Here is a 26,984-nt window from a genome sequence, read left to right on the forward strand (position 1 = left end):
TTCATATAGATTAGGGCAGAAGCAAATAAAGTGCCCTCGTGCTGTCCTTCTACACGAGTGTCGAGCAATTGTACAAAGGTTTTGGCCAATTTTACACTGACATTGACTGACCAGTAAATAAAATTAAACTTGCACGGACTGAACAGTGAAACAATGACATTTTTCACTGGTTAGTCGGTACCACATTTCTCTGCAATGCGGTCAAAATGACTGGCACCGCTAGAATGCAAGCAGTCAGGCTACTGGACTTTAAAAAAGTAACAAAAGTTTAGAAAAATACGATATGCAAATTGGGTTGGTCTGGACCCTGAGTTTATGCCACAATAATTGTGCATGGCAATATTGACGTGTTTTGATGAATCCACTCCTCATTCATATCACGATACCCTTAGCGCCATCCCAGCGCCCACACTCCTGCATGAGTACACCCAAATAAACTGCAAGGATGCTGGTCACAGGATCATTCCTACCAACAGGTGCATTTAAACAATTGCTCCAGAACGCAAATACACAATCCCTTTGGAAATTCGGGAAATAGAATTGTGAAAATACGCAAATACGAGCAAAAAGTAATCCCGGAAATGGCCTGTGCATCCAGAATACGCTATTAGTGCGGAAGCATGCGGACACGAGATATTCCACCGAGTTCAGGTTCCTGAGTCCTTTGGCACAACCACATGTGTGTTTATTTCATAACATGTTCAAGTGGAGTATAGCCAGTGCTGGAATTGGAAATAATTTACTCTCAGAACTCCCTCCTCATGGAACCCAAGCCCGGCGATTTGCATAAAAGCAAAGAGCATTTTGGTCACGTAAGAATGCCCACAATTTTAAACTTCAAACATGTCTGTAATAGTGATTCGGTAAAAAACTCTTTTGAGCAAATAATGGAAGATGGCTCTTCTCTTTTCATTGGTCATACACTCACCCTAACCAAAGAAATGTCTGTAAATTGCAAGACATATATACCAATTTGAACAGCTGCTGAACAGGCTGTGAGGCTTAGGCTGTGAGGCTTTGGCTGTTTCTGCATTTAGTCTGATGTGCAGCCAACGTTGGATTGGCCCGTCGGCCATTCAGCCTGTGGCCGGGCCAAAATTAAGTTCAGGTGGGCCGTTTTGGTAAGAAAGGGTTTAATGTAACGTACATTACTTTAAGTAACGTAATTTACATTAATCTCATCTCACGATGCTCAGAGCCTCAGAATGAATGCTGCAGCAGGCAAGCCTACTGCTGGGACACCATGTGTTACTATTTAGTAACATGAGTCCCGGGCAGGCCCACGAGCATTTGCAACAAGTTGCGAATTGCTTCTTCCTGCCTTAGGACAGGCTCCTCCCCGCCTCGTGTATGTGTCACTGAGACAAACTGTTAGAGCAGAAGGCGGCTGCAGAAAATTGGTGGGAGGACACACTCCATTGGCAGGGGGCTATGTACTCGATACAGCAGCAACAGGCCCCCCCTGCAGCTGCAGATGTCCTTACAGCAGCAGCAGCAGCATGGCACCCCTCGGGGCTGGGCCTGGGCCCCAGACCAGAGAAGCAGGGGCCCGGCCCACCAAGCCCGCCACCAACCCAATGGAAGATGAAGCGGAAGCGGCCCATGAACGCCTTCATTGTGTGGTCGATGGCCCAGACCAAGACAACCCCAAAATGCACAACTCTGAGATCAGCAGGCGTCTGGGCTGGGCGCCGAGTGCAAGCTGCTGTTGGACGCCGGGAAGCGCCCTTCATTGATGAGGCCAAGCGCCTGTAGGCCATCCACGCACATGAAGCACTACCCAGACTACAAGTGAAGCCACGTCGCAAGAGCAAGGCGGCGCTCAAGACATGCAGGGCGACAGGTTACCAGCAGCAGTACCACCACCGCTATGAGCTCTCCAGCCTGCAGTACCCACCCCCCAGGCCTGGCCTAGGCGCATAGCTTCATGAACGACGGTGGTCCCTACAGGTAAGACTCATTCCCCCCACCTGCTTGAGATGAGCACCCACCCAAGGATTCCGGGCCCCTGAGAGAAGCGCACTCTCCCTTGGTGATTGCAGAGCAAGTGCACCCTCAGGATTCGGGGGTTGGCAGAAGAGGGTCACAGGCTCCCCCACCCCTTCCCCCAACATGCATCCCTGTGATTGCAGAGAAAGTGGAAAGTGCACGCTGAGGGTGCAGGGATCCCTGGAAGAGGGGCACGTGTCGCTCACCCCACCCCCGTGATTAAAGAACAAGTGCACCCTCAGTGTGCGGGGGTCCCCGGAAGAGTGGCACATAGCACCCCCCCCCTTCTGATTAAATAGCAACAGACGGAAACACGGCTATCGTCCCATCCTACTATCACCAATTCTCCACGATGCCCTAGGCACCAGAGAGAAGCCCAACACCCCCACCCCTCAACCGACATTACATATTATGAAGTGCACATTCAGGGTACCAGAGAACCTCGGAGAGGTGTAAACTCCACTGCACGACCCTCTCAGCTGCGATTACAAAGGAGATCATCCAGGGATCCCGGGGTCCCCAAAGAGTAGCCCAGATCACTGCCCCTTCCGCATAGGACAGAGCAAGTGCTCAACCGGGGTGCCCAGGACCCCCGGAGAAAAGCACAGCAGAGCCCCCAACTCACAGCTGTGCCCAGGATCCCCAGAGAAAAGCATAGCCCTACCTCTAACTCTGTGCCCAGGAACCCCCGGAGAGAGGCATAGCCCTGCCCCCAACTCTCAGCTTTACCCTTATCATGTAGCGCCTTGAAATCGGGACAGAATTGTGTCTGAGTCTGGATTTCTAGGCTGCCCACTTAAGTAAATCCTGGATTTTTGGAGTTATTGGGGTGGGGGGCTTGCATATGATGCTGAAGGTGTGCTATCACCCCCTACCTCTGCTCCCACCCTGCCTCTCACCCTTTAGAACGTATGATGAGATCACTGTCTGTCAGCGCTCTGCACGAGCGCTCTGGACTTAACCAGTAGTCATGGACCACAGTCTATCAGGTGCCCCACTCTCAACATCAATTGAATGTGCTAATAAAGGTTGCATGCAGTCCCTCAACTTCCTATTACTCATGCGAGTCACTAGTGTGCAGTATTTGTGGAGGGTCAGGAAACGTTTGGATGAGAGGGTGGGGCAGAACATGTCTGAGTCAAGCAGGACACTTCTAAGTGCACAGGGTGCTTCTGTTCAACAGTGTTTCTCTTTCTCTCTCTCTTTCTCTCTCAGGAAATTAATGTTCCCAGGCAGTCGTCAAGTTTGGGTTTTATAAAAATGGACAACAATATGTATTTAAAAAAGGCCCTCTCCAAAGAGGTTTAGACAACCTGTGGTGACCTGCATCGGGGTAGTAATTCAACGAACCATCAGCCCATTCCTGGCGCACGCTACCTGCCACCGCCAGGACAAAGGGAGCAACGGGACAAGTGCCAGCAGCAGAGCCACAAGCCAGTGCAGGAAAGGGTAACACGTCTGGCCGCAATAAATCAGAGCTACTGCTAATTGAGCCATTGTTATATTCAAATATTAGCAGCTGCACTGAAAAGAAGTAGCTTGGTAGCCCATCAATGTAGAGGGCCCTATTTGAGTGTGTTCATCTGTGGCACTATTTAAGAATTCCCTTCTCTGAAGCATACATTTTATTATGTTTGCTATTATGACAGAGAAAATAGACTACAGATCACTTGGATGCATTGCATTGGTGGAAAAATGATGTCCATGGTGTGCAAACACAAAGAGCACATGAACATGGCAGATATCACGTCATATAATTCTTCATAACATAATATGGTTGCCATAACAAAATAACATTGCTGCCAACATCTCCCAGTTTCACGCGGCGCACCTCGAGCCAGGCCTGGTATTACTCATTGCATGCTGGGATGTTTTGGTCCATTCCCAAAATGGCAAAAACGAAACTGCAAGTCCCAGCATTCAATGAGGGAAAACAGGACTGGCCTGAGGTGTCGTCCGGCCCAGTACGGTAGTCGCCTGTCTGTTTCCATTTCCTTCCCACTCTCCCCCTCCCTTCCTTATCTATGTTTTAGCTCTTGCACTATCTGAAATGTCGTCAGGCCGAGCAAGTTCATTTCACAACATCCTTACTATTCATGGCCTGTAAGAATGTCATTGTATTTTCTCTTGTTCCCTCTCTTGCCTTGAAGTGCTTTGAAACACATTGTGTATAGGCGCTATATAAGTAAACTATCAGGAGTGGCTGTGAGCTGGGATTCACCAGGGCGGGTGAGGTGGATGAGCAGCCGTGAACATGAACTTTTTATGATGGTGCAGGGCGGCATCTGGGAAGCCGGGTGAGTTGTCGGTGGGTTGCCGATGCTCTGGTCTTCGGCTCCACATTGGAGTGGTGGGAAGATTCAGAAAAGCGATGGCAGATACACTTTTTTGAACCAGCATGGAGACAGTGTTTTGTCTAATATGAAAATGGAACTTCTGCTGCCCCAGACAGAAGCTCTGGTGTTTGTAATAGGGGAGACATCATTAAAGGGTTTGCCCAGGGCCGGACTGAGGCATACAAAGTGTCTCACAGTTGCACAGGGCAATTTATCCGGGTGTGAGTTTTTAGGATAGCATTTTCTGTAAAGTCGTGAATTGAAGGGATTCACGGATGATGGTTTGAGGGCCACTTTTTTTGAGCCGACGGGTGGGCCACTTCTTTGAGGTGAGGGGTCGGCCACTTTTTTTTGGGTGTCTGGGCCTATTTCTTGTCCCAGTCCAACAATTGCTTGAAGAGTAGTCCATAACTACTGGTTAAGTCCAGAGCGCTCGTGCAGAGCGCTGACAGACAGTGATCTCATCATACGTTCTAAAGGGTGAGAGGCAGGGTGGGAGCAGAGGTAGGGGGTGATAGCACACCTTCCGCGTTATATGCAAGCCCCCCACCCCAATAACTCCAAAAATCCAGGATTTACTTAAGTGGGCAGCCTAGAAATCCAGGCTCGGCGCAATTCTATCCCAATCTCAAGGCGCTACATGACAAGGGTAAAGCTGAGAGTTGGGGGCAGGGCTTTGCCTCTCTCCGGGGGGTTCCTGGGCACAGAGTTGGAGGCAGGGCTATGCTCTTCTCTGGGGGTCCTGGGCACAGCTGAGAGTTGGGGGCTCTGCTGTGCTTTTCTCCGGGGGTCCTGGGCACCCCGGGCGAGCACTTGCTCTGTCCTATGCAGAAGGAGCAGTGATCTGGGCTACTCTTTGGGGACCCCGGGATCCCTGGATGATCTCCTTTGTAATCGCAGCTGAGAGGGTCGTGCAGTGGAGTTTACACCTCTCCGAGGTTCTCTGGCACCCTGAATGTGCACTTCATAATATGTAATGACGGTTGAGGGGTGGGGGTGTTGGGCTTCTCTCTGGTGCCCAGGGCATCCTGGAGAATTGGTGATAGTAGGATGGGACGATAGCCGTGTTTCCGTCTGTTGCTATTTAATAAGAAGGGGGGTGCTATGTGCCACTCTTCCGGGGACCCCCGCACACTGAGGGTGCACTTGTTCTTTAATCACGGGGGTGGGGTGAGCGATATGTGCCGCTCTTCCAGGGATCCCTGCACCCTCAGTGTTCACTTTCCACTTGCTCTGCAATCACGGGGATGCATGTTGGGGAAAGGGAGTGGGGGAGCCTGTGACCCTCTTCTGCCAACCCCCAAATCCTGAGGGTGCACTTGCTCTGCAATCACCAGGGGAGAGTGCGCTTCTCTCGGGGGCCCAGAATCCTTGGGTGGGTGCTCGTCTCAAGCAGGTGGGGGGGAATTAGTCTTACCTGTAGGGACCACCGTCATTCATGAAGCTCTGTGCCTGGGCCAGGCCTGGGGGGTGGGTACTGCAGGCTGGAGAGCTCGTAGCGGTGGTGGTACTGCTGCTGGTAACCTGTTGGCCCATGGCAGCGGGTCGCCCTGCATGTCTTGAGCGCCACCTTGCTCTTGCGACGTGGCTTCACTTGTAGTCCGGGTAGTGCTTCATGTGCGTGGATGGCCTGCAGGCGCTTGGCCTCATCCATGAAGGGCCGCTTCCCGGCGTCCAACAGCAGCTTGTACTCGGCACCAAGCCCAGGCGCTTGCTGATCTCAGAGTTGTGCATTTTGGGGTTGTCCTGGTCTGGGCCATCGACCACACAATGAAGGCGTTCATGGGCCGGTTCCGCTTCACCTTCCATGGGGTTGGTGGCAGGCTTGGTGGGCCGGGCCCCCGCTTCTCTGGTCCAGGGCTCAGGCCCAGCCCCAGCCCTGAGGGGTGTCATGCTGCTGCTGCTGTAATGGTATCTGCAGCTGCAGGGGGGCCTGTTGCTGCTCTATTGAGTACATAACCCCCTGTCAATGGAGTGTGTCCTCCCACCAATTTTCTGCAGCCGCCTTTTGCTCTAACAGTTTGTCTCAGTGCCACAAACACAAAGCGGGGAGGAGCCTGCCTGGAGGCAGGAAGAAGCAATTTGCAACTTGTTGCAAATGCTCGCGGGCCTGCCCGGGACCAGAGGCGTAGCCAGGATTGTTCAACATGTGGGGCCTGAAGCCAATATAGTTGGGCACACTCCAAGGAAAGCTCCCCCACAGATGAAAGGCAAGGTTTGTCCCTCCCCCCGACCACCAAAGATTTATTAGGAAAAAGCGTGCATTTTAGCTGCAAATATTAGCTAAGATAATGGATCAAAAATTGGATGAGCTTTGTAGATCTAATGAGTTAACAAATAGTAAGCTTCCCCAAACAGACTTCCATAAGACATCAAATTCATAGTTTAAAAATTATTAGATAAACATGATTTATCCAGATGCATGACCAGTGTTCGAATCCTGGACACAGGACAGCTTGCAGAAAGTGAAGAGTTTTTTCTAAATATGCACATTAGGGATAGCATCCGCCCTTTCAAAAAAGTGGATGGATCCCTTCCACCCACGTGGTCCCTCGACTTGTGCCCTGATTTAAATGCTTTGGGGTCAGGCACATAAGTTATTGGTTGGGCTGGGATGAAAACATGCTAATTTCTTAAAATAAAGCAAATAATGATATACACTTGTTCACAATTGGGTTAATTGTGTGCCCCAACACTAAATATATCACTGATGTTTCAAAAGTATCTACAAAGTCACTACTAGTGAACACACATTCCCAGAACAGTTTTGCCCAAGATCACAAGGAACTGCAAGGCAATCAATCCCATCACTTTTGAATACCTATCAAAGCAGGGAAGGAATTGAGCCGGAACAAGGCAGAGCTGCGCTCTGGAAAATATTGTGTTGCCAGATGCCATTCCTTGGGGACCCGTGGCCCATGCCCTCTCAAACGTGAGGAAGCTCTCTGCCCCCGACTGCCCAAGTTTCCTGAATGCTGTACTTTTGAAGTCTCAATGTGTGCAGCAAGCAACGATATGCGATGCCTTATCAAGCTGATCTGAAAGTTGTCCTTTGCTTACCAGAACAGTCCACACGCAATCAATGAAATGACTCAAAGTTGTATGCGTGTCTCACGCTTTGCACACCTTTAATTGTCATGTTCAATATTCTGACAGAACAAATAACCATTATACAAGTGCGCATAGCATGCTCAGGAGGAATGCACATTTGAATTAATATCAGACATGTTTGATACATTGGTGGCCATTCTTATGTTCCCAAAATGCACTTCGTTTTTATGCAAGGCAGCAGCATCTGTTATTACTGGCACCCACATTCAACACCTACCTCCACCCCTCATTACCACTCACACCACTGACAAAATTTCCCCGGCCCCCGCTCCTGCAACGACCATTGAGCAGACTGGGCGGTCTTTAGCCCCGACAAAAAAATGTTAGGACTATTACTAGGGACTTTTGTCCCTTTAGAAATGGGAATGGGAGAGAGAGAATGATCAAAAGTGAGAAGGGTGGATAAAGTTGCATGTTTTATGAAACAATGATGATGGTGGCTTTAAAACCCAATGGGGATTCGTTAGGCTCACATAAATCTGCATGATGCTATTGTGACTTTGCATGCAGAATGGGGAGAATAAAACTAAAGCCATACATTTATTGCTCAATAGATGTCTAGGACAATGGGGGTCACTATGAGTCTGGCGGCAGCCGTGGCGGTAAATACCGCCAGAGTCATGAATTTTCCGGCAGCCCGCAATGGGCAATTACTGGGGCATTACAGCCCCGGCAGACCCAGTAATCGCCCGTTCCTGGGCACCGGAAAATGTTAGTCTCCATTATCATTTGAGTCCCATTGGACGCAATGGGAATGGGGAGGACGGATGCACCGGCACCATTCATGAATGGTGCCGGTGCATCCGTCAAGGTCTGCGAGCGGGTGCCTTTCTGCGGTATCTGATCAATCCATCGAATACTAATGCATCTAACACCATACCATCGAATTATAAGCAACGAAATGCCATTCCGTCGAATGTCCATTTCGTTGAATATAATTCGATGGATCCATCGAAATTAGTAATATAAAACTGTGGGTTAGATTAGGGTTAGGGTTTGGGTTAGGGGTTAGTGTTGGGGCTAGGTTTAGATTAGGGTTAGGGTTAGGGTTTGGGTTAGGGTTTGAGGTTATGGTTGGGGTTAGGGTTAGATTAAGAGTTGGGTTAGGGGTTAGGGTCTAGTGTTAGATTAAGGTTTACATTAGGGTTAGTGTTTGGGTTAGGGTTGGGGCTAGGGTTAGATTAAGGGTTAGATTAGGGTTAGGGGTTGGGTTAGGGTTTGAGGTTAGGGTTGGGGCTAGGGTTAGATTCAGAGTTGGGTTAGGTTTATTGTTAGATTAAGGTTTACATTAGAGTTAGGGTTTGGGATAGTGTTAGGGTTACGGCTACGGTTAGGGTTAGGGTAGGGGGGTGGGAATGGGTTTGGGGGGGCTTAAAGGGGGAACCCCCCCAATACACAAAAAAAACATGAAAACGTTACACGGAGTTGGCCAGTGCCAACATGTCAGCACTGGACAGCTCCATGTAACGTTTTAACGTTACAAAAAAATGCTACCTTTTACATGTAAAAGTGCATTTCCATTCAAACCATTCCATTTATATTTTCAATGGACTGGTTTCAATGGAAAGGCACTTTTACTTGTAAAAGATGGCCTGTCGACTATTTTATAGTCGATGAATCTTTTTCGATGCATCGATTTTGATGCATTGACTAAAAAACCCTTTCCGTCCCCCCAGTTCTGACCTAACAGGCAGAAGGGCACCCGCTCGCAGACTCGTAGTTTTCCAGTCCACTAACAACGGTACCGGCAAGCTTACCGGTACCGTGGTTACCGGACCGTCAAACTTGTAATGAGGCCCAATGTATATAGTTCATAGTTAGTTTACTATGAAAGGCTAGTTTATTCTGTAATGTGGTTTGCTTCCAAGGCATTGATATAAATAAATAATTATTTAAGCAGATGAAATGCAAAGCAAAACCTAAATAAACATCTATATCAACTAAGCCTGGGAACATGTGCTCAGTTGCTTAAATTGTCCGCATCCCAGTTTCACCATTTAACCAAAGTGTGTGATCCTGGACAAATCATTTAATCACACTGTGGGCCTCATTACGAGTATGGAGGTAATCATGGTGCTATTAGCGCCATGACTACCTCCCATACCGGTACCGAGTCCTCCCTGGTTCAATGGGGACTTACCGATCTATTCCGTCCTTTGCAGGACCGGTAAGTCCCCATTGAAAAAGTCATTCCCCATTCCCATTTCAGTCCCCATAGGGCTCAATGGGAAGGCTCTAATAACGGTACCGCAAATTGTGGTACCGTTATTAGCTCTGAAGTCCCTTAACGGACCCCATCCATAACGCCTGGTAAAACCAGGCGTTAAGGAAGGGTCCCGCTAAGGGACCTCGGAATAGGGCGCAAAGGGATTACCGCAACAATGTCCTTAACGGTGCCCGGTATCCCTTTGCGCCCACCTCGTAATGAGGCCCTGTTTCTTATCTACAGCTCTGTAAGCGATTCTGATTCACTTCAAAGCGTATGTTAATATATCAGGCTATTATAAAAAATAAAACGAATGCCTATGGAGTTGCTCCATATATAATAAAAGCGCAATTTAGGTATTTTGCACCGCAAAGTTATTTGCCACTTAGTCACTTGATCTCACGTCCATAGTGCGTCCAAGTATCAAAGACTGATTATGCTTCTCAGGGGTGTTGCTAGGTCTGGAAAAGATCAGGGGCTAAGCTAATGTTCTGAACGGGCGGGACTCGGGGCTAGATAGCATTTTGGTTGTAGCACCTGAGCTTCTATCCGGGGCTACAACCAAAAGACCCGGGGCTATAGCCCCTTTAGCCCCCCGCCCCTAGCAACGCTGCTGATGCTTCTTGTAATGCCCTTTTCTATGAAGTCACATCTGTTGGTGCAATCCATATGCAAAGTAAGAGGTTTGCATTTATTTTGCTCCAGAGCGCCTGGAAGAGCTCCAATAGATGAGTTTCTTGCATCTGTTATGATCCTGCAGTTTAACTTTTTTGTTATGTTTTAAAATGCCATCTCCCACTAATGTTAAAACAAAAGTAGATTGGGGCAGAGAGAGGTGGGCGGTTTGTGGGTGTGTATGAGACTGTACGCAATTGCGTCCACTTTATTTGTGGGAAAAAGTCACTCTAGCAGGCCTTTTTTCGTGGCTTTTCCCGCTTCCCTCCCCCATCACTTGCAATGCTGGATACTTTCCTGCACCCGGGGCTGTGATTGAAGGAGGGCAATGAGCGGCATGAAGGCGCTCACAGAATGATGCGCTGCGAGGCCTATTAGCCCCCCTCACTGCCGAAAGTCTTGGGAACTTAATGCACACTTGGTTGGTTGACATCTATGCAGTATCTATCCTTACAGCAGTAGTACTGACAGATGTTGCATAGATGCCTACTTTATTCAGTCAACCCCGGACCCATGAGCATACATTCACTCAGACACACTTGCACACACACACACTATACTAACTCTCTGCTAACAACATGCACACACAAGAAAACCACAGTCCCTCAGTCACAAGTCACTCACTCAATGTTTACATAGACATAACAGACACTACACACATAACAAACACGTAGGCACCAGCATTCATGACACGCAGGCATATACACATAACATTAAAATAATGCTCGGCTCACTGCTGACGCTGCAGTGCTTACCTTCAGAAGAAGAGTCTTCTTCTTCGGTCGGTCGGCACAGGCACAGTGGCAGCAGCGGCCTGGACACGGAGCTGCTCGCACACATAGAGCAGCTGCCAGAGAAAGAGACGGCAGGGGGACGCGATTTTGCAATCTGGAGACCTGTTTTCCTAAAAATAAAACAAGGAGCTGGTGCCCTGCCCGGTGCTTCTGTGCAGGCATGGTTGGCCTGGGGCTGACCTTTGCATGGAAAAAGTTGTTACGTTGCAGCCTGCGCTGAGCGCGGCAGGCGTGCGCTCCAAATACTTAAAAAAAAAAGTTTGCACTGGCCTCCTCCCTCGCAAAGCAATGTGAAGCGGAGGGAGGAGGGGTGCAACAACAACAAAACAAAAAAATGCTGTGGAGAGTCGGCGCCACTCCAGCTCAGAGCATTGCGGGCATTTAGAATTTTTGGGTGGGCCTTGCCCGCTCAGGCCCTACCCTGTCTACGCCTCTGCCCAGGACCCATGTTACTAAAAAGTAACATGTGGTGTCCCAGCAGTAGGCTCGCCTGCTGCAGCATTCACTCTGAGGCTCTGAGCAGGATGAGATGAGATTAATGTAAATTACGCTACTTAAAGTAACGTACGTTACATTAAGCCCTTTCATACCAAACTGGCCCAGGCCTGGGTGCCACGAACCGGCCCACCTGAACTTAGTTTCGGCCCGGCCATGGTCCGAATGGCCGACGGGCCAATCCAACACTGGTTGTCAGTGATATTATGCCCCCATACATTATGTTACTGTTCTTTCTTTGTCCTTCCTGAGTTACTGGTCACTTACCAGGTCCCGTAGTCACACTGGGTTTCTTATTGTTAGGAGTGGGCTTGAGCTTGGCATCCATTTTGCTGAGCGAACCACCTACACTCCTTTTGGTGAGGGGTGGCTATCACATACTGAAAGTTGTTTTTTCTCAGCTTTCCTGTTTGCCTGCCTTGGTATCCGCCATATTTCCTTCTTTGGGGCAGATTAGAATTCCACAACTCATCCGGGGCCTTCTCCCTTGGCCATCGATTGCCAGGCTTCCTTATGTAGAGCTACACAGGAACCTTTTGGCCTCCAAGTATCGTAGGTAGTTGATTGACCTTTGTGTGGAACATTGGTATCCTCTTGGCTCTAGCAAATTCATAGAATGTAATGAGATATCCCTAGGAATCGGCAATCTGCTTGGACGGTATAACAATGGGTACGCAGAGGGTTAGTTTGCCTCATAATCGTCCCCATAGCTTTACAACACAGAGGGCCTCATTACTATGCCTCCAAAAAGGGTTGGATTTACTGTGGCGGAATTACCCCTCAAGGTAAATCCGATGAAATCCCCATGGAGTCCTATAGATACGCTGCCTTTGCCCCACCCATAATCCTGCAGTACATCCACATGACCGAGTGGAGGTAATTACAGAGTTCTTCCACTAGAGAGTATAGAATGGGGTGCATAAGCATCTCAGGTTCGAGAGGGTGAGTTGCCTCCTTACAACATGCATATGTGTGTTGTTCCACTCTCATTCCTGGCCCTCAGCCACATAGGTCTTTTGATTTTGCGATTCTGATTAGACTGTATTTTCGAGGCAATGTTGTTGCCCTTCTTGCTATGTTCCGATGTTGATGTGAATGAGATGTACTTTTTCTTTTCTAGCAGCTTACTGTTCGGGGGGTTTGTAGCTTATCATGTTCTTTATGGGGGGTTTCTCTTTTTGATCACACATTTCCAATCTATGGCTGACCCACATTCCTAGTTCCATACAGGTTTTTTCATTGTGGTTCCGAGTGATAGTTTAAACATAGAGGACTTCTTCTTTGGTGCCTCCAGAGAGTCTGTCATTCTTTTCATTATGTTGCACTTTGTCCATGCTTTGTAGGAGCGGCATGCCCTTCTTAACGGGCCCTCCTTCAGACTGCCTTTCCTCCACTTTCTCTCTCGCTTCTATCAGCACTCTTTAAAGGGCCTCATTACAAGTCTGGTGGTATCTCGGCAGTAAATCCACGGAGATACTACCGAACTGAATTACCGTAACTGCCACTTAGTCTGGCGGTATTACCGTAAGGTTACAAGGGGTGGTAGGTAGGCGGTGTTAGTCTGCATTAATTGGAGTTCATAGGGCTCCATGGTGGATTAGGGCGGTATTACCGCTCAGAGTAATTTCACTGATTTTGTGGAATTTGGGCGATAAGGCAGAGGAATTACCTCCAGCTCCACCTTACCCCCAAACTCGTAGTTGGGCGGTGCCGTAATGCAGCAGTATACGGTATTATCCCCGTATTACAGCCAATTTTTATTGCACTGCCCAAAACAGAATGAGGCTGGTGTTTCAGAATTGAAGATTTGTCATTCCTTACCTTTACCTCTTTCATTCCCCTTTTCCCTGACTCCTCTGTGCTTGAGAAGATCCGTAGAGCCCCAGTCTGTGGGCAGTGTGGGAGGGTCAAGAGTATCTCCGTTAACATGTTTTTTGTCTTGAAGTACACCAAGGCGTTTCTTCCCTCACACACTCTCCTATACAGATCAGGCACCCCTCAAGGGCACCCTTTAGGGCCTTCTGCTTTACCTTCTAATGCTGGGGCCGGCATGCCTCTGTGCCTTCCCTTTGACTGACCAGCTCCTCATATCTTGCCTTTTTCCTCTACTCTAAAAGCGGGCCAGAGGCTCCCTTATTCCTTCGATTCTCACAGTGGATCACTGACCATCACTGGTGAGTAGTGGTGGATTGGTAAAATGCTATAAGACGAATGAAGAGAATGTGCCTGATGGTGGAATAGAAGGCATCGGTGTTGGTATGCTAATATGCTAAAATGTGGGGATGTTGATTTATAATGTCTTCTCTGTAAATGTGCACCTTTTTAAACCTCACTCCCACCCTTCCTGTTTGGTGGGCTTGTGAGCTCCTTGCAAAGGGCATGCAGTCCACGGCCTCGCCCCTAGCCTCGGCCACTCGACCGTACCCCCACCTCTACACTCGCTGACAGACCATCACAGAAGCTCTAGCGGTTGTTGCAGCTCACAAATGGACCACACTGCTGTGTTCCCCGAGCTGCTGACCGTTTTGTTCCCCCAATCCCTGGTGGGCCTCGTGCTTCTTTATACTTCATTCTATAGGTGCTCTTCCACCTAATGGTTGCAGATGTCTGACCTGGCATAGTAATAGCAAGAAACAGCAAGAAACAGGATGCCGTTCTCAGTCCTCAGAACAGCAGCCTCGTTGACTCTGCCAGGGTGTAATGGGTAAGAAGACCACCACATGATTAAACACTGCTGCGAGGTCCAGGAGAATCATAAGCCAGGCCAGTCTGAGTGAGTACGTGGGAGTCACCGAGAAAGTCTGTCCTGTCCCTATTGTGTGCCCCATGCTGACTCTCCACCCACAAAATGGAAAACGATCTCCTTTGTGCTTCTTCCATGCAAAGCACCCATTTTACGGACTGTTCCGAACTGTGTAGTTCCCATATTTAAGCCCTCTTGAAATTATATAAATACAAAAAAATGAAAATGCAATAAAATGCCATATTGTAGTAGTCTTTCTGCTGCAACCTCCTCAGAACTTTAGTTGGCAGGTGCCAAACCTTCGTATTTACTAATTGGTCATTTGCAAACAAATGCGTATGGCTGTGCCCAAAAGGCCCATTGCTAGTACTGTTTTGAAGTCTGCCAAATTGTAAGGTTGCAAAGACTAATTTTCAGCACATTGGGAAACATTCTCTAAGAGAGAGTTAAATCAACAGGTTCGAGTGGGAGCACAGAGGCCACAGCGCATTTACACAGTCTGGTTCCCAGAGTAAGATTTCCATTTCAAGCATGCCATTGCATCAGCAAGATCAGCTTGCAGAACTGATCGAAATCTCCTTTTCATTTTGCATCTGAATCAGCAGCAGATCAATACTGTCTGCATCGAGATGGTTTAAGAGGACCCTCTTCTAGAGGACAATTAATCTGCATTTTCTTGACCGGATTTGTTGTCCTAAAGTATTCAATTGATATTAAAATAGCGAGTTAGAACATGATGGGTAGACAATTCACCTTTCTGCAGACATTTCATCCAGGGATGTCATTACACCAAAATGTCAGAGGTAGTGAAAGTGACATCATATGACCCTTGAACTCTGATGATATCATAGGAAGTGATGTAATTTTACCCCGCCCTCAAGTGACATCACAGGAAGTAAGGACACACAACCTTTAGATGCGTCTAAAACCTGTGTTTCCAGGCACTCTCGTTTCAGCCAGATATAAGAACCTGGGCACAGAGGGAGGCTTGATTTGTACATTATCACACATTTGGCGAATGTAATTTTCCAGATTTGACGTGGAGCCTATATGTAAAACATAGATAATGCAGTACTTGTAACAAGGTAACCAAAATCTCTAACGCAAGCTACAGCTAGATCTATAGATCAATGGGCACGTTATCTATGTCATTGATGTGTTATACAAGCCAAAGAACCACTGCCCTGGGGAGGCGTGCACTGTCTGTTTACCCAGGAGAAAAATACTGCACGAGCAAGGCCTGAAAATTAAATCATTGACCAGGATTTAGTATCCCAATAATTCCCTGGTTATAAATGTATCTATGAGTCAGCTACGACTACGATAGAAGAAACCTATTGTGTGGGTGTAAGCTGAGGCCATCTGTCTCTGTAAGCATTTATCTTTAAGTTATGTGACAAGCAACCACATGTTGTGCCTCCCAACCCAGAGCCGTATATTAACACCTTAATGTCTTAGGCTTTGCTACATGACTCTTCTTCAATCTTTTTTTAACAGGGTGAGGTGTGGGGAGGGGAGCTGCACTTTCCTCAAGAGTGGGGCTCATTGGCCCTCATTACGACCCTGGCGGAAATCGAAAAACGATGGCGGAAATGCAATACCGCCATCGAATAGCGCTCGGTGCGACTATGACCCGTCACCGCAAAGTACGAAGCCATTAGCGACACCGTAGTGAACGCCAACGCTAACTGCACCAAGCACGCGCGCGCCATGCCAAACCGCAAACACCACCATGGTGCAACGGTACGCCAATTCCGACCCTAGCGGACATGTACCTAACGCCATCAGGCATGGCGTAATGTACCATTCCGCCATGGCGAGAAGTACGGCATCGCGAATCAACCGTAAACGGCCCCACTGAGTGCCTGTACACCGCTCCCTGCCCACAAAGTACAACTCCCCGTAGGTGCAATGAAGCCACAATGCAACCATTGAAATGTACAAGTCACCCATGCATGCCAACGAACAAAAGAAACACAAGAGGGGCCAATGGGAGCTGCAGGGCACAGATGGCACGAATACAGAAGCCATCCCAATGGACATGACCACAGTCCCCCACCAAGAAACGCACGCAAACACAGGCACCTGTGACCAGCAATATTCCGAAAATCACATCATTCCACCAGTCCACCTGGCTGACCGGCATCTGTTACACAAAACCCAATCCCCCGCCCCTGAGCATGACAACATTCAAACTGTCATATTGGCAGCCCCCATCCCTGACCTCACTGGGCTTCGTAGGCAAACGCGCACAGCACAGTACCACGCAACTAAACCCCGAAGCTGGAACCCAATGCAGATCTCCTCACAATACATCGCCCCCCAAATAGGCATATGCCACATCACTTGCAAAGAAAAACGCTACACGGGCCAAATCAGAATAGAAATTTTATGCACATCAAAATCACCAAGCCCATACAGCCATCAGGCCATGAACTCCAAAACACTAATCACCATTGTGGGCTGCTTCCGCAAGAAATGACCAGCCACTACCTGTGTGTCGCCCTGTTCCCCCATGGTACACAGAGCCACATTCACGTACGAAAAGGCAACATGGAAGCGCACAGAACCGCAGGGCCGTCCCAATGGGGAGGCACTAGTCCAGCTGAAAGGCCGAAATGTTGCTCCGAGCCACCAGTACTGCGTAAGGGCATGTGGGCCATTGGCGATCGTCCCATAAGATCGTAATGCTGCTCCACTGATTAACACGAAGCAGCAGGTGTTCGGAGTAAAATCCATCTGCAGGAGTGGCATACAGATGGCAGTGGCAAAAGGGGAGGAGATACCTGTGAACCAAAAGAAAAGAAAAAGAACAGAATGGCCATCAGAACTACATTCCAACAACTCACTTCAATAATCACACGAAATCCACAGCCAATCTGCATGCTAGCCCACTCAAAAGGATCATCACCACCCCAAAACCACTTGCGACTCATAACCATCTATATCGAGGTGCAAACACCATCACAAACGAGTGTACCTGTGCATGCGTCTGTCAAAACAGATTCCATCAGATGGGAATGTTAACGTGCATGGACACAAGTGTCTGAGGGCGCCTCGAGACAGGGAGGGCTCAACAAGGCCAGATGGACGATGGTCCCACTATGGCAGCCCTGCATCACATAGCGTAGGGGAGGCGGATAGATCCCAAGAAGCCCTGTACATGGCAAACTCTGTATCAAATCACCTGCCCATGCATCCATCCATCATTCCCTCATCCCGGGATCAAAATGCCTGAATAATTACTCACATAACATTAGAAACATCCATTGAGTCTGTGCGTTATGCAGCCTGCTAAATCCACAGTGCCCCAGCCCGTAATTCCAGTGTTGTGAAGTAACATGTATTTGGGAACGGACGGCCTCATCGCCCACGTAGCTATTGCGCATCCCAAACTATTCATATCAATCATTGCTCCCTCGCCATGGGCCCTGTCTCAAGGACATAGAACAATAGAACGTTATATTTGCAGTCAGACCTGTGGGCATCTCCTCGCCGCTAGCTGGAAACCGAAAGCGCCGCCCTTCGAATTCCTCATTTGCAACATCACGTCGAAAAGGCATCTGTGGCCGTTTGAAATCACTAATTATTCCATCGAGTGCGGCTGTGTGTGAAAATGGCAACTGCCTTCACCCACGAATGGGACGCCCCGCCCGTCGTTGCAACTCGGTACAGTGATGCATGAGGGCCCACCGTTACTCGAGTACTACGTTCCACTGACCCCTCACAAGTCTGTTCGCGACTGCACAGATAGTATGTGAAACAATGGGACCACAGCAGAATGAACATATCAACCAATCTTACACGGCCATCGGGTACAAATACATGATTGCAATAGCAAGATACAATTCCCCGAATTGCAGCGTTGTGCGCGGGACGTGCTCGGCCAAAGGGGAGAGCAGTTTGCACAGGTGGAATCAATCACCACAGGTGGAGGCCATACAGCCTGAAAACACATAAATTGCACAGCCAGTCTCCTCCCACAACCACACCGAAATGCTACCGGCAGGACTCGCGATGTTGGCCCTGGGGGACCTGATAGCACTGCAAGTGCTCCGACTCCAAGAAGAAGACGAACACCAACTACAACCAGCCGCACGGAGGAGACGCAGGAGGAGGAGGAGGCCAAGGCAGGGCCAGCAAGGCCCACCAGCACAGCCACTACCACCACGCAGGCAGCCCGCAATCCCACGCCTCCGAGCACATCCGTTCAACCTCACTGATGAGCAGATCCACACCCTCTACCGTCTGGACCGGGACACCATAGCCGCCATTGTGGACATGACACAGGCTGACCTTGTCAGCATGATAGATAGCCCAACCGCCATCCCACCCCTACTGAAGGTGGTGTCTGTACTACACTTCCTGGCCACAGGCACCTACCAGCACACAGTCGGACAGTTGCATGGCATTTCTCAGCCACTGTTCTCACGGACACTATTGCAAGTGCTCGATGCCCTCCTGCAGCACGCAGACGACTACATCTCTCTACCACGCTCGGAGCAGGAAATAACCAACACAGAAGTGGGATTCCATGCACTTGCCGGCATACCGGGTTGCATTGGTGCCATCGACTGCACCCATGTTGAATTGGTCGTCCCACATGCCATGGAGGCCCAGTACCGCAACCGAAAACAATTTCATTCCCTGAATGTACAGATGGTGTGTGACTCCAACAGGATCATTACACATTGTTGTGCCCGATTCCCTGGATCAACCCATGATTCTATGGTCTTGAGGAACTCTACAATACCACGCTACATGGAGCGACACGCAGGGAACAGATCCTGGCTACTCGGTGAGTCTCATTACATGCATGATGATGTGGGGTATGTGAATTGGCAATGACCTGCCAGGAAGGGGGGGGGGGGTGTGCGTACGTATCAATGGCATTCCACATCATACGTTTCTCGTCCACATACAGGTGATGCTGGATATCCACTGAAGAGATGGCTCCTCACACCAGTCCGGAACCCACGGGACCAGCATGAGGAGGACTACAACCATGCCCACTCACGTACCCGTGTAGTCATTGAACAGGCATTCGGCCTACTGAAGACTCGTTTCCGCTGCCTCAGCAGGTCTGGCGGGGCACTCCTGTACCGCCATGAGAAGGTTGCAAAGATGGTGATGGCATGTGTCATGCTCCACAACATGTGCGTACGTAGAAATGTGCCCATGCCCCCTGACGCAGAACTGCAAGCACCTGATGATGGTCATGATGAGGGTGGGGATGTGGCAGCACCTCATGGAGTCTGCGAGGCACCGGAGGCCCGTGACATTCGTCAGCATCTCATTGATGTATGCTTCTAGCACTCACGCCTGGTGGCTGATACATGGACACGGGACTCGTGGCACTGCGTGTGTCTGGGACATGCACAATATGGACTGTACGCCTATGATGGCCTAGTACACAAAGATCAATGTCCACACTTCTCATTGGTTGATCGTGCACTTTTTATGGCATATGTGATATCATGTTGAACACCCTATCGACCCGCCACCCAAGTGAGCCCAACACACCCCCTCCACCCTCCTACCTCCCCCCCGAACACCAGTGTCCAAAGATGCTCATTGTCAGTGGGCTGTCGCTATTGCATGCCCCCTCTGCGGGTATCAGGGGCACCCCTGCCTGTGGAGCGCAGGTTCCTTCCAGATCTACGTTGGGGGCTGCCCTGGACGGAACTTGCAACGGATGATGTGTCTGCCTGCTCACGTCCATGCATGTCCCTAAGGGTTTGCGAGAGCTCAGTGAGCACACGGCGCACTGCGGCAAGTTCGGCACATACGTCTTTGGACGTCGCATGCAGTTCCCCCCTCAGGCTCTCGGTGCTTCTCTCAATTTGTGCCCTTAGCGTCTCTGTACCTCTCTCCATTTCTGCCCTAAGTGTCTCAGTTGATGTTTCTATGTCTGCCTTAGTGCCCCCACATTCATCGGCATGGTCCTTGAGGAGTGTGGCCAGTTGCTGCTGTTGTTCGATCAACTGGTCGAGGGACTGTTGCCTCTGCTGGGCCATGGCCATTTGCGGGGGTGTCACAGAGGGGCTGTTGTCCTCATGTTGCCTTGCCACAGGGCTTGTGGGGGATGGCCAGTCGTCGTCTTGTGGGTGCCCCTGCGTGGTATCCTCATGTTGTACGGGATGGGACAGACAGGGGGATTGGGACAGGTCATGGATGGATCTGACTTCGGCATCCCCGTTTTCTGTGTCCGAGCATGCTGCCATCAATGGGGTGTCACCTATGGTGCTGCTGCCACCAGAGGCAGTGCCTTCTGTGGCATCCATTGGGGGGACCTGTGGTGGTGGTGTTGTGGGCATGCTGGCTGCTGGGGTGCCTGTTGATGTTCCCTCCTCTGTGCTGCCACCTGATTTGTGCTGCTGCCGTGTCTTGATGCGTGCAGCTGAGGTGGAGGGTCTCTGGCCGTTGGTCTTGGCCCTCTTTGCAGGTGTGCTGGTAGGGGTGTCCTGTAGCTCGTCGTTTGGATCGGACCCTGTGGTGGAGTAAAGGAGGGCGAGGGTTATTGATGGGTCTGTGGGAATTGGAATGGCATTGTATCACATGCTTTGGGGTGGTACCTGAGGGTGATTTGGGTCGGGGCCTTGGAGGTGCTTTGATTTGTGTGTGGAGTGAGGGTGCAGTTGTTTGGCAGCCTGCAGTTAGGGTGTGCCTGCTGCACGTGTAGTGCGTGTATTAGGGGTTTTTAATTATTTATGTATTTATTGTGGGTTTTAACGTGCGCTTTCAGGCCGATGTGTGTGGACGTTCTCCTGGACATGTGTTTCTGTTGCACTATGTGGACGCATGGTACTTCACATGGATGGACTGTGTGGATTTGGCATTGTTTTATCTGGCCCACCTACCTGAATCTTCGGATGTCTGCACTCCTTTCTCCATCCCTCCGACTCCCTCTATGCTCTCCATTCCGATGGTGGAGGCACAGATTTCTTCCCAGGGGGTCAACTTGATGGGTGATTCAGGACCTCCCCCGGTGGCTGTGGCAATGTTGCGGTTGGCAGAGAGTATGCTGCGGACGCGTATCCGCAGGTCGTCCCATCGCTTGCGGCATTGCTGTGGGGTGCGGGGTGCGGTCCCCACCGCACTTACCCGCTGTGCCACCAGAGCCCATATGGCCTTCTTGTTTGCAAGTGCCGTCCTGGTCATTTGCGTGGAGAAGACGACGGCAGCATTCTCCTGGAGGGTCTCTGTTAGCACGGTGAGTTCCTCACGGGAGAAGTGGACCTGCCGCTTGCGGTCGCACGCTTTCTTCGCTACTTTTCCCATTTTTCTTGGTTTCGCTAGGGTGGTTGACGGGTTGGGGTGTGTTTCAGGGTAGTGATTTTAGTGGTTGTGTGGTTTTAGTGTTTTTATAGGTGTACGCCGGGATGTTTCCCGTTCCGGGCCCATGTTTTAACTTCCGTTTCCGTATATTTCCGGGCACCGTACTTTCCGGTAGGCGCACACTGCGGTGACCGCTAAGAGGGGTGGCGGTATTGCACCTAGGGCGCCGTACGGCGGCGGTGTGGGCCGTTTTGGGGTCATTTCCGCCATCGCGGACTTTGCACTTCCGCCGTGGCGTGGTGCTCGTGCCCGATGGGTTGGAATGGGCCGCACTTTGCTCCTTCGTGCAATGGCGGAAACGCTATTTACGCTGTGGCGCTCCGGTCAGTCGCTTTCCGCCAGGGTCGTAATGAGGGCCATTGCATCTATGATTTTCAGATCTCTATGTGCGAGGTACATTATTCTAAAAACCCCCATCCCCAGGACCAGCTGATGAATGAAGCTGCCACAAAGCTCTTTCCAAGAAGGGGTTTGAGTGTGGAGGGGTGGGTCACTCCACGGCTCTCTCACTTCTGAGACTATGTCCAAAGCTTATTCTCTTAAACAGTGATGCACCAGAGCAGAGTCCTGGTCGAGCTTGCGGCTCCTATCAGCCATTCACATCACACTTGAAAGCATTCAAGGTGAGCAGAACCCAATCAGTGGCGTAGCACAAAATTTGGGGGCCCCACTGCGAGTCATGCTGAGAACCCCCCCAAAATGTTTTGAATAATGGGTTAAAATGTTGCATTACACAGCACACTTTCTGTGAACATTTGGGTAGAAGACCAGACAGTTTGTAATCGATTTTGTAGGGTGTAGGTTAACTCATGGAAAAAAGTACAATAGATGCAAGTCACCAAAAGTGCACAAGCGCCTTTCACAATTCATTGTCATGCCGGTTCTTTCAATATATGCCAGTATAATATTTATGCTGGCTGTGCCCATACATTTCCATGCTGGCTCCACCAACATATGCTAGTATTCCCATATAAGAACATATTCATGTTCTCTTTGAGATTTTTTTTTATAGTATCATTACTGGCACTAGGCACAACGTTGCCAATATATGCCAGTACTTCTATGTAAAAAAATACTCCAGTTGGTTTGGCCATTAAAAGTGACATGTCACAATAAGAAAATATGTCCAAACTGGTTCCAATGTAAGCCAGTCAAGACCCATGAGAGCACTTATTATTCTTGCTTCATCATTGATGCTCAGTTAATAAAATGTCATGGTATAGTAAGAAATATACAGGCCACTACACCAAAACATCAGTCTGTCAGTCCAGAAAAACCAAACACCCCTTGAGGGTCCGGAAATGAATGATAATTGATTGGCCGAAGACCAACCGCCTCAGTTACAGTGTAAGAATATATATTCATTAGTCATTAGTTATTACGTAGCTATTAGTTCAACTAGAGTGAAGCCATTTTAAGATGACCAGAATCGCCATTTTGTTTTATCTCTCTGCTCTCTCTAACGTTGCCACTTTGCCTCATGTAAAACTGCTTTGCTGTAGATATTATTTCGCTTCAATGGTCCAAGGCTAAGAAACATGTTGAAACATTACACTGGAGAGCCAGACAGAAATGCCCGATTCCCTCCCTCACATATCCTTGAAGACAGGGAGCAAGGCATTTAATCAGTACACGAATGCCAGCAAGTCTCCTGAAAGAATAGTAATGTACAAAACTAGCATTTAAAGAGTTGAATTATGATCTTCTTTACGGCCCCCCTTTCTGAGCCCAGTGAGGCCCAGGAGAGCGGGCTGACCTCTAGAGCGAGAATCAAAACTAAGAGGTAGAGAGGTCTGGTATGTGCTAGTCTCCTACGCGCAGCTTGCCCATGGAAAACAATAACGCTGTGTTCTTGCAAATAAAGAATGGTGTCTGTAAAATTGAAGATTGCAAACCATTACTAAATATGGTGGTCTAAGGTGTCATATTTGTGGCACTGGTCAATCATCGCCTCTAATTCAAAGGGAAATGAATTGGGGGCGGCATCAAATGTGTCATTACTGATTGTAAGATGCTCCGTTTGTATATATGTAACTGATGTACGTTTCACGCTCTCTTGCGTCCCTCGAGGTCTGTTAGACACACGTCGCGAGGCGTGGGACCACTTGGCCAACTGGGACTTCTTTGTATGTAATAAACCCTAGATTTTGGGAACGAACCTCATGTCTGGCGTATCTATTCGTGTGTGGTGACTGTGCCTTGTTTCCACATCCGAGGGTCCCTCAGGGGCCCCTTCAAGTCTAGAGAGGTAATACTACTTATCATGCTTGTTTTATCAAAGATGTCGAGTAGTAAATGTCATGCCACAGTAAGCGATGGCTAGACTGGCTGTACCCAAATGCCAGTCTAGCCAGGTAATGACACACATGAACTTGGCATTGCCTAAAATACCAGCAACACATACAAAGTCAATAGAGAATGTGTCAAAAATGCTCTAGTGATCCCCAGTCTCCCAGGACCTCACACACACACACAGGCATCCGCTTTCACCCACCCATACATTTCTCACATTCATTCACACTGCATTCTCCACACAGACACGTACCCATCCAGGACACTGAAATACACTATCACATTCATACTCATTCACCCACCAGTCAGTCACTCATACGCCTTCTCTTACATCCACTCTCACTGCATTCTCTACACAGGCACACACCAACATGCCCACCCAGAACATGCAAACACACACTACCATATTCATGCTCATTCACCCACCAGTCACTCACTCATACACCTTCTCTTACATCCATTCTTACTGCATTATCTACACGGGCACACACCCAGAACATTAAAACACACACAGTAATACATTTCATCTCATTCACCCACCACTCACTGACCCATAACACATACATACAGCTGTCAAAATATACATCACATTTTTAAAATAAAAAGCCTTCATACCTGTTTTTCCAGCTTCAGTCCGTTACTCCAGAACACCCTTGACTCCTCTCTGCTGCTCACAAACAGGAGCCAGTAGGCTGGGAGAGCTTCCTGGTTCCTGTAGATGAGCCGTAAGTAAGCCGGAGGAGATGGGGTTGGAGCTGAACCTAGCATGTGACACGTGCCACATGTCACGGTCAGGTCCAACCCGTACTGAGCACTTCCTTCCCGTGCTGCCTTCACTCAGATGAGTGAGGACTGTGCCGGCCTGCCCACCATACCTCGTGTGGCAGAGGGTAGCAAGGAAGATTGCAGAGGTGGCAAGGGAGGACACAGGGGTCATGGCTGCGACACCTAGCGACTCCCAAATGACATCCCTGATTTTATTAATACTCTGGGATTTCTGTGAGAAACATCCTGTTGAGTAATTCGGATTAGTGGATCTGAGTGATTCCATCGAGTATTTTACATCGAAGATGATATCATCGTTTATTTTTATTTTAGGATATTTCACCGTAAATGGAGATCCCCGCAGCCCTGCCATCCCTCCACCTTTATAATTGCACGAACCCATTGCCTTGCATACATTTGAGACGAAATTCATCCAAATAAATTCAATGAAATAGTTTTCGATACATTCTCCTCCAATGCAATCTACCTATACCGGATCATTTTAAAAGCAATTCAATCACAAGTGGTTTAGTTCACAAAAGGAAAAGTGAAAGCTTAAAGATTGGAAGAAGGGGGTGCATCCAGATGAGGCTTATGCATGGGCGGGCTCTATGAGCTTTGAATGGCAATACTGAAAGGCGGGTTTGACTGTCATGTATGCTGTTCTGTTCTTCATGTCTGGGTGGCTCTATACATAAAATGTGGACAGCCCATCTCATTTATGGATTTGGCCATTAACCTGGTCTGCTCTGGAGGTATGGCTCCAGTGACCGGAAATCCAGAACGTTCTTGAAATTACACTTCACCCTCCAAAGCCAAATATGTTGCAATTCAACAAACCCAGAATAGAACGAACATTAGGATTCTCTTAAGGATCCTCTGTCGTTGTTCATCATGTGATCGTCCAGATCTTTTGGACGTCAACTCCCATGAACCCTAGCCCGAATATTCAGAGGGGAAGGATCGTCAAATGTGATCATCTCACATTTCCTTGTGCGGATCGAACGAGCTGCACCTGCGTTCAGTAGGGAGTACTGTATGAGAACCTCTGAAGGCATCCAACGGAAAAGGCTAATGCAACGGAATAAAACACTGAGTAAAGTGCCATTAATCATCCCACCAACAGGAACAGCTATTAAGTAGGTTTCACTGGAAAATAATCAAATGTCTTTCAATAAAAATAACACTGCTTACACTGCTTATGAGGATATTTAGCGTGTCTTCAGCTTTATCTTACCTTGTCAGGCTTGTCCAATGGTTGCAGTTGAAGATCTTTGATAAGATATTCCACTATCTGAACCTTATTGTTCTGTGCTGCCAGGTGCAGTGCATTCATGCCATCCTTAAGGAAACATAGACATAGACATAGATTAGTGTATTTTTTATGACATGTATTTATATTGGGCCTCATTACAAGTCCGGCGGTAACCGTGCCGGTAAAACCGGCAGGTTGCCGCCGGACTTGTAAATTTTACCGGCACCTAGCTTGCCGGTAACACTGCGGGATTCCAACCCCGGCGATCCGGGAATTCAGGCGCCGGTAAAATGTTGTGCCCCATTCCCATAGAGTCCGATATGACTCTATGGGAGTGGGGACCACGGAAGCCACGGCACTGTTAATAACGATGCCAATGCTTCCATGACGGTCTGCCTACCATGGCTGATGTGCCCGGCAGGGTCATACCTGTCGGGCACAGCGGCTCCGGCAGGCGGACTTCTACTGTGCCAGTCCAGAAACAATGGTGCCGATAAGCTTACCAGCACCGTTGTTTCCGGACCGGCGCAGTAGTAATGAGGCCCATTTTCTTCACACAATTTGCCTCACTCAAGTCTCTGCACTATCAGTGAGCTTCACAATCCCCCAGAAAAAAACATCCCAAGGAACAACTAGACACTGCATGAAAGGCGGCAACAATATACAAGAGTCTGCTGCCTCTTCTAGGATTAACCCTTTACCATTTACACGTACATGTAAACAATCATGCCAGAAATATTTAGTTATGTAGTATTTTAATTTAAAAAGAATAACAAATATTAGAATAAAATACAAAACATACAGCAAGGGGAGCTACAACCTAAGTGACACATTCCCACTGAACTGTTAAAACATTATTAAAATCTGTGAAAAATGAATACAACTCATTCAATGAATATAGTGCAACACCTCCAAACATTTATCTAAAATGAGTGGTGGTTTTTGACAAATTTGTGATTGCTTTCCATACCATTTCGCGCCTTGA

General features: G+C 48.7%; 1 protein-coding gene across 2 annotated transcripts in view; it reads right to left on the minus strand.

Annotated features, from left to right (window-relative positions):
- ANKDD1B (ankyrin repeat and death domain containing 1B) overlaps positions 1–26,984 on the minus strand; it is a 679,018-nt gene that overhangs the window by 384,366 nt on the left and 267,668 nt on the right. For both annotated transcript variants that reach the window (XM_069627461.1, XM_069627462.1), the window contains one exon: positions 25,982–26,086. In XM_069627461.1, coding sequence (XP_069483562.1) covers positions 25,982–26,086 — 105 coding nt within the window. The remainder of the gene's footprint in view (positions 1–25,981; positions 26,087–26,984) is intronic.

This window comes from Ambystoma mexicanum, chromosome 6p (genome assembly GCF_040938575.1).
Source record: "Ambystoma mexicanum isolate Mex_15411 chromosome 6p, UKY_AmexF1_1, whole genome shotgun sequence".
NCBI classification, from domain to species: domain Eukaryota; kingdom Metazoa; phylum Chordata; class Amphibia; order Caudata; family Ambystomatidae; genus Ambystoma; species Ambystoma mexicanum.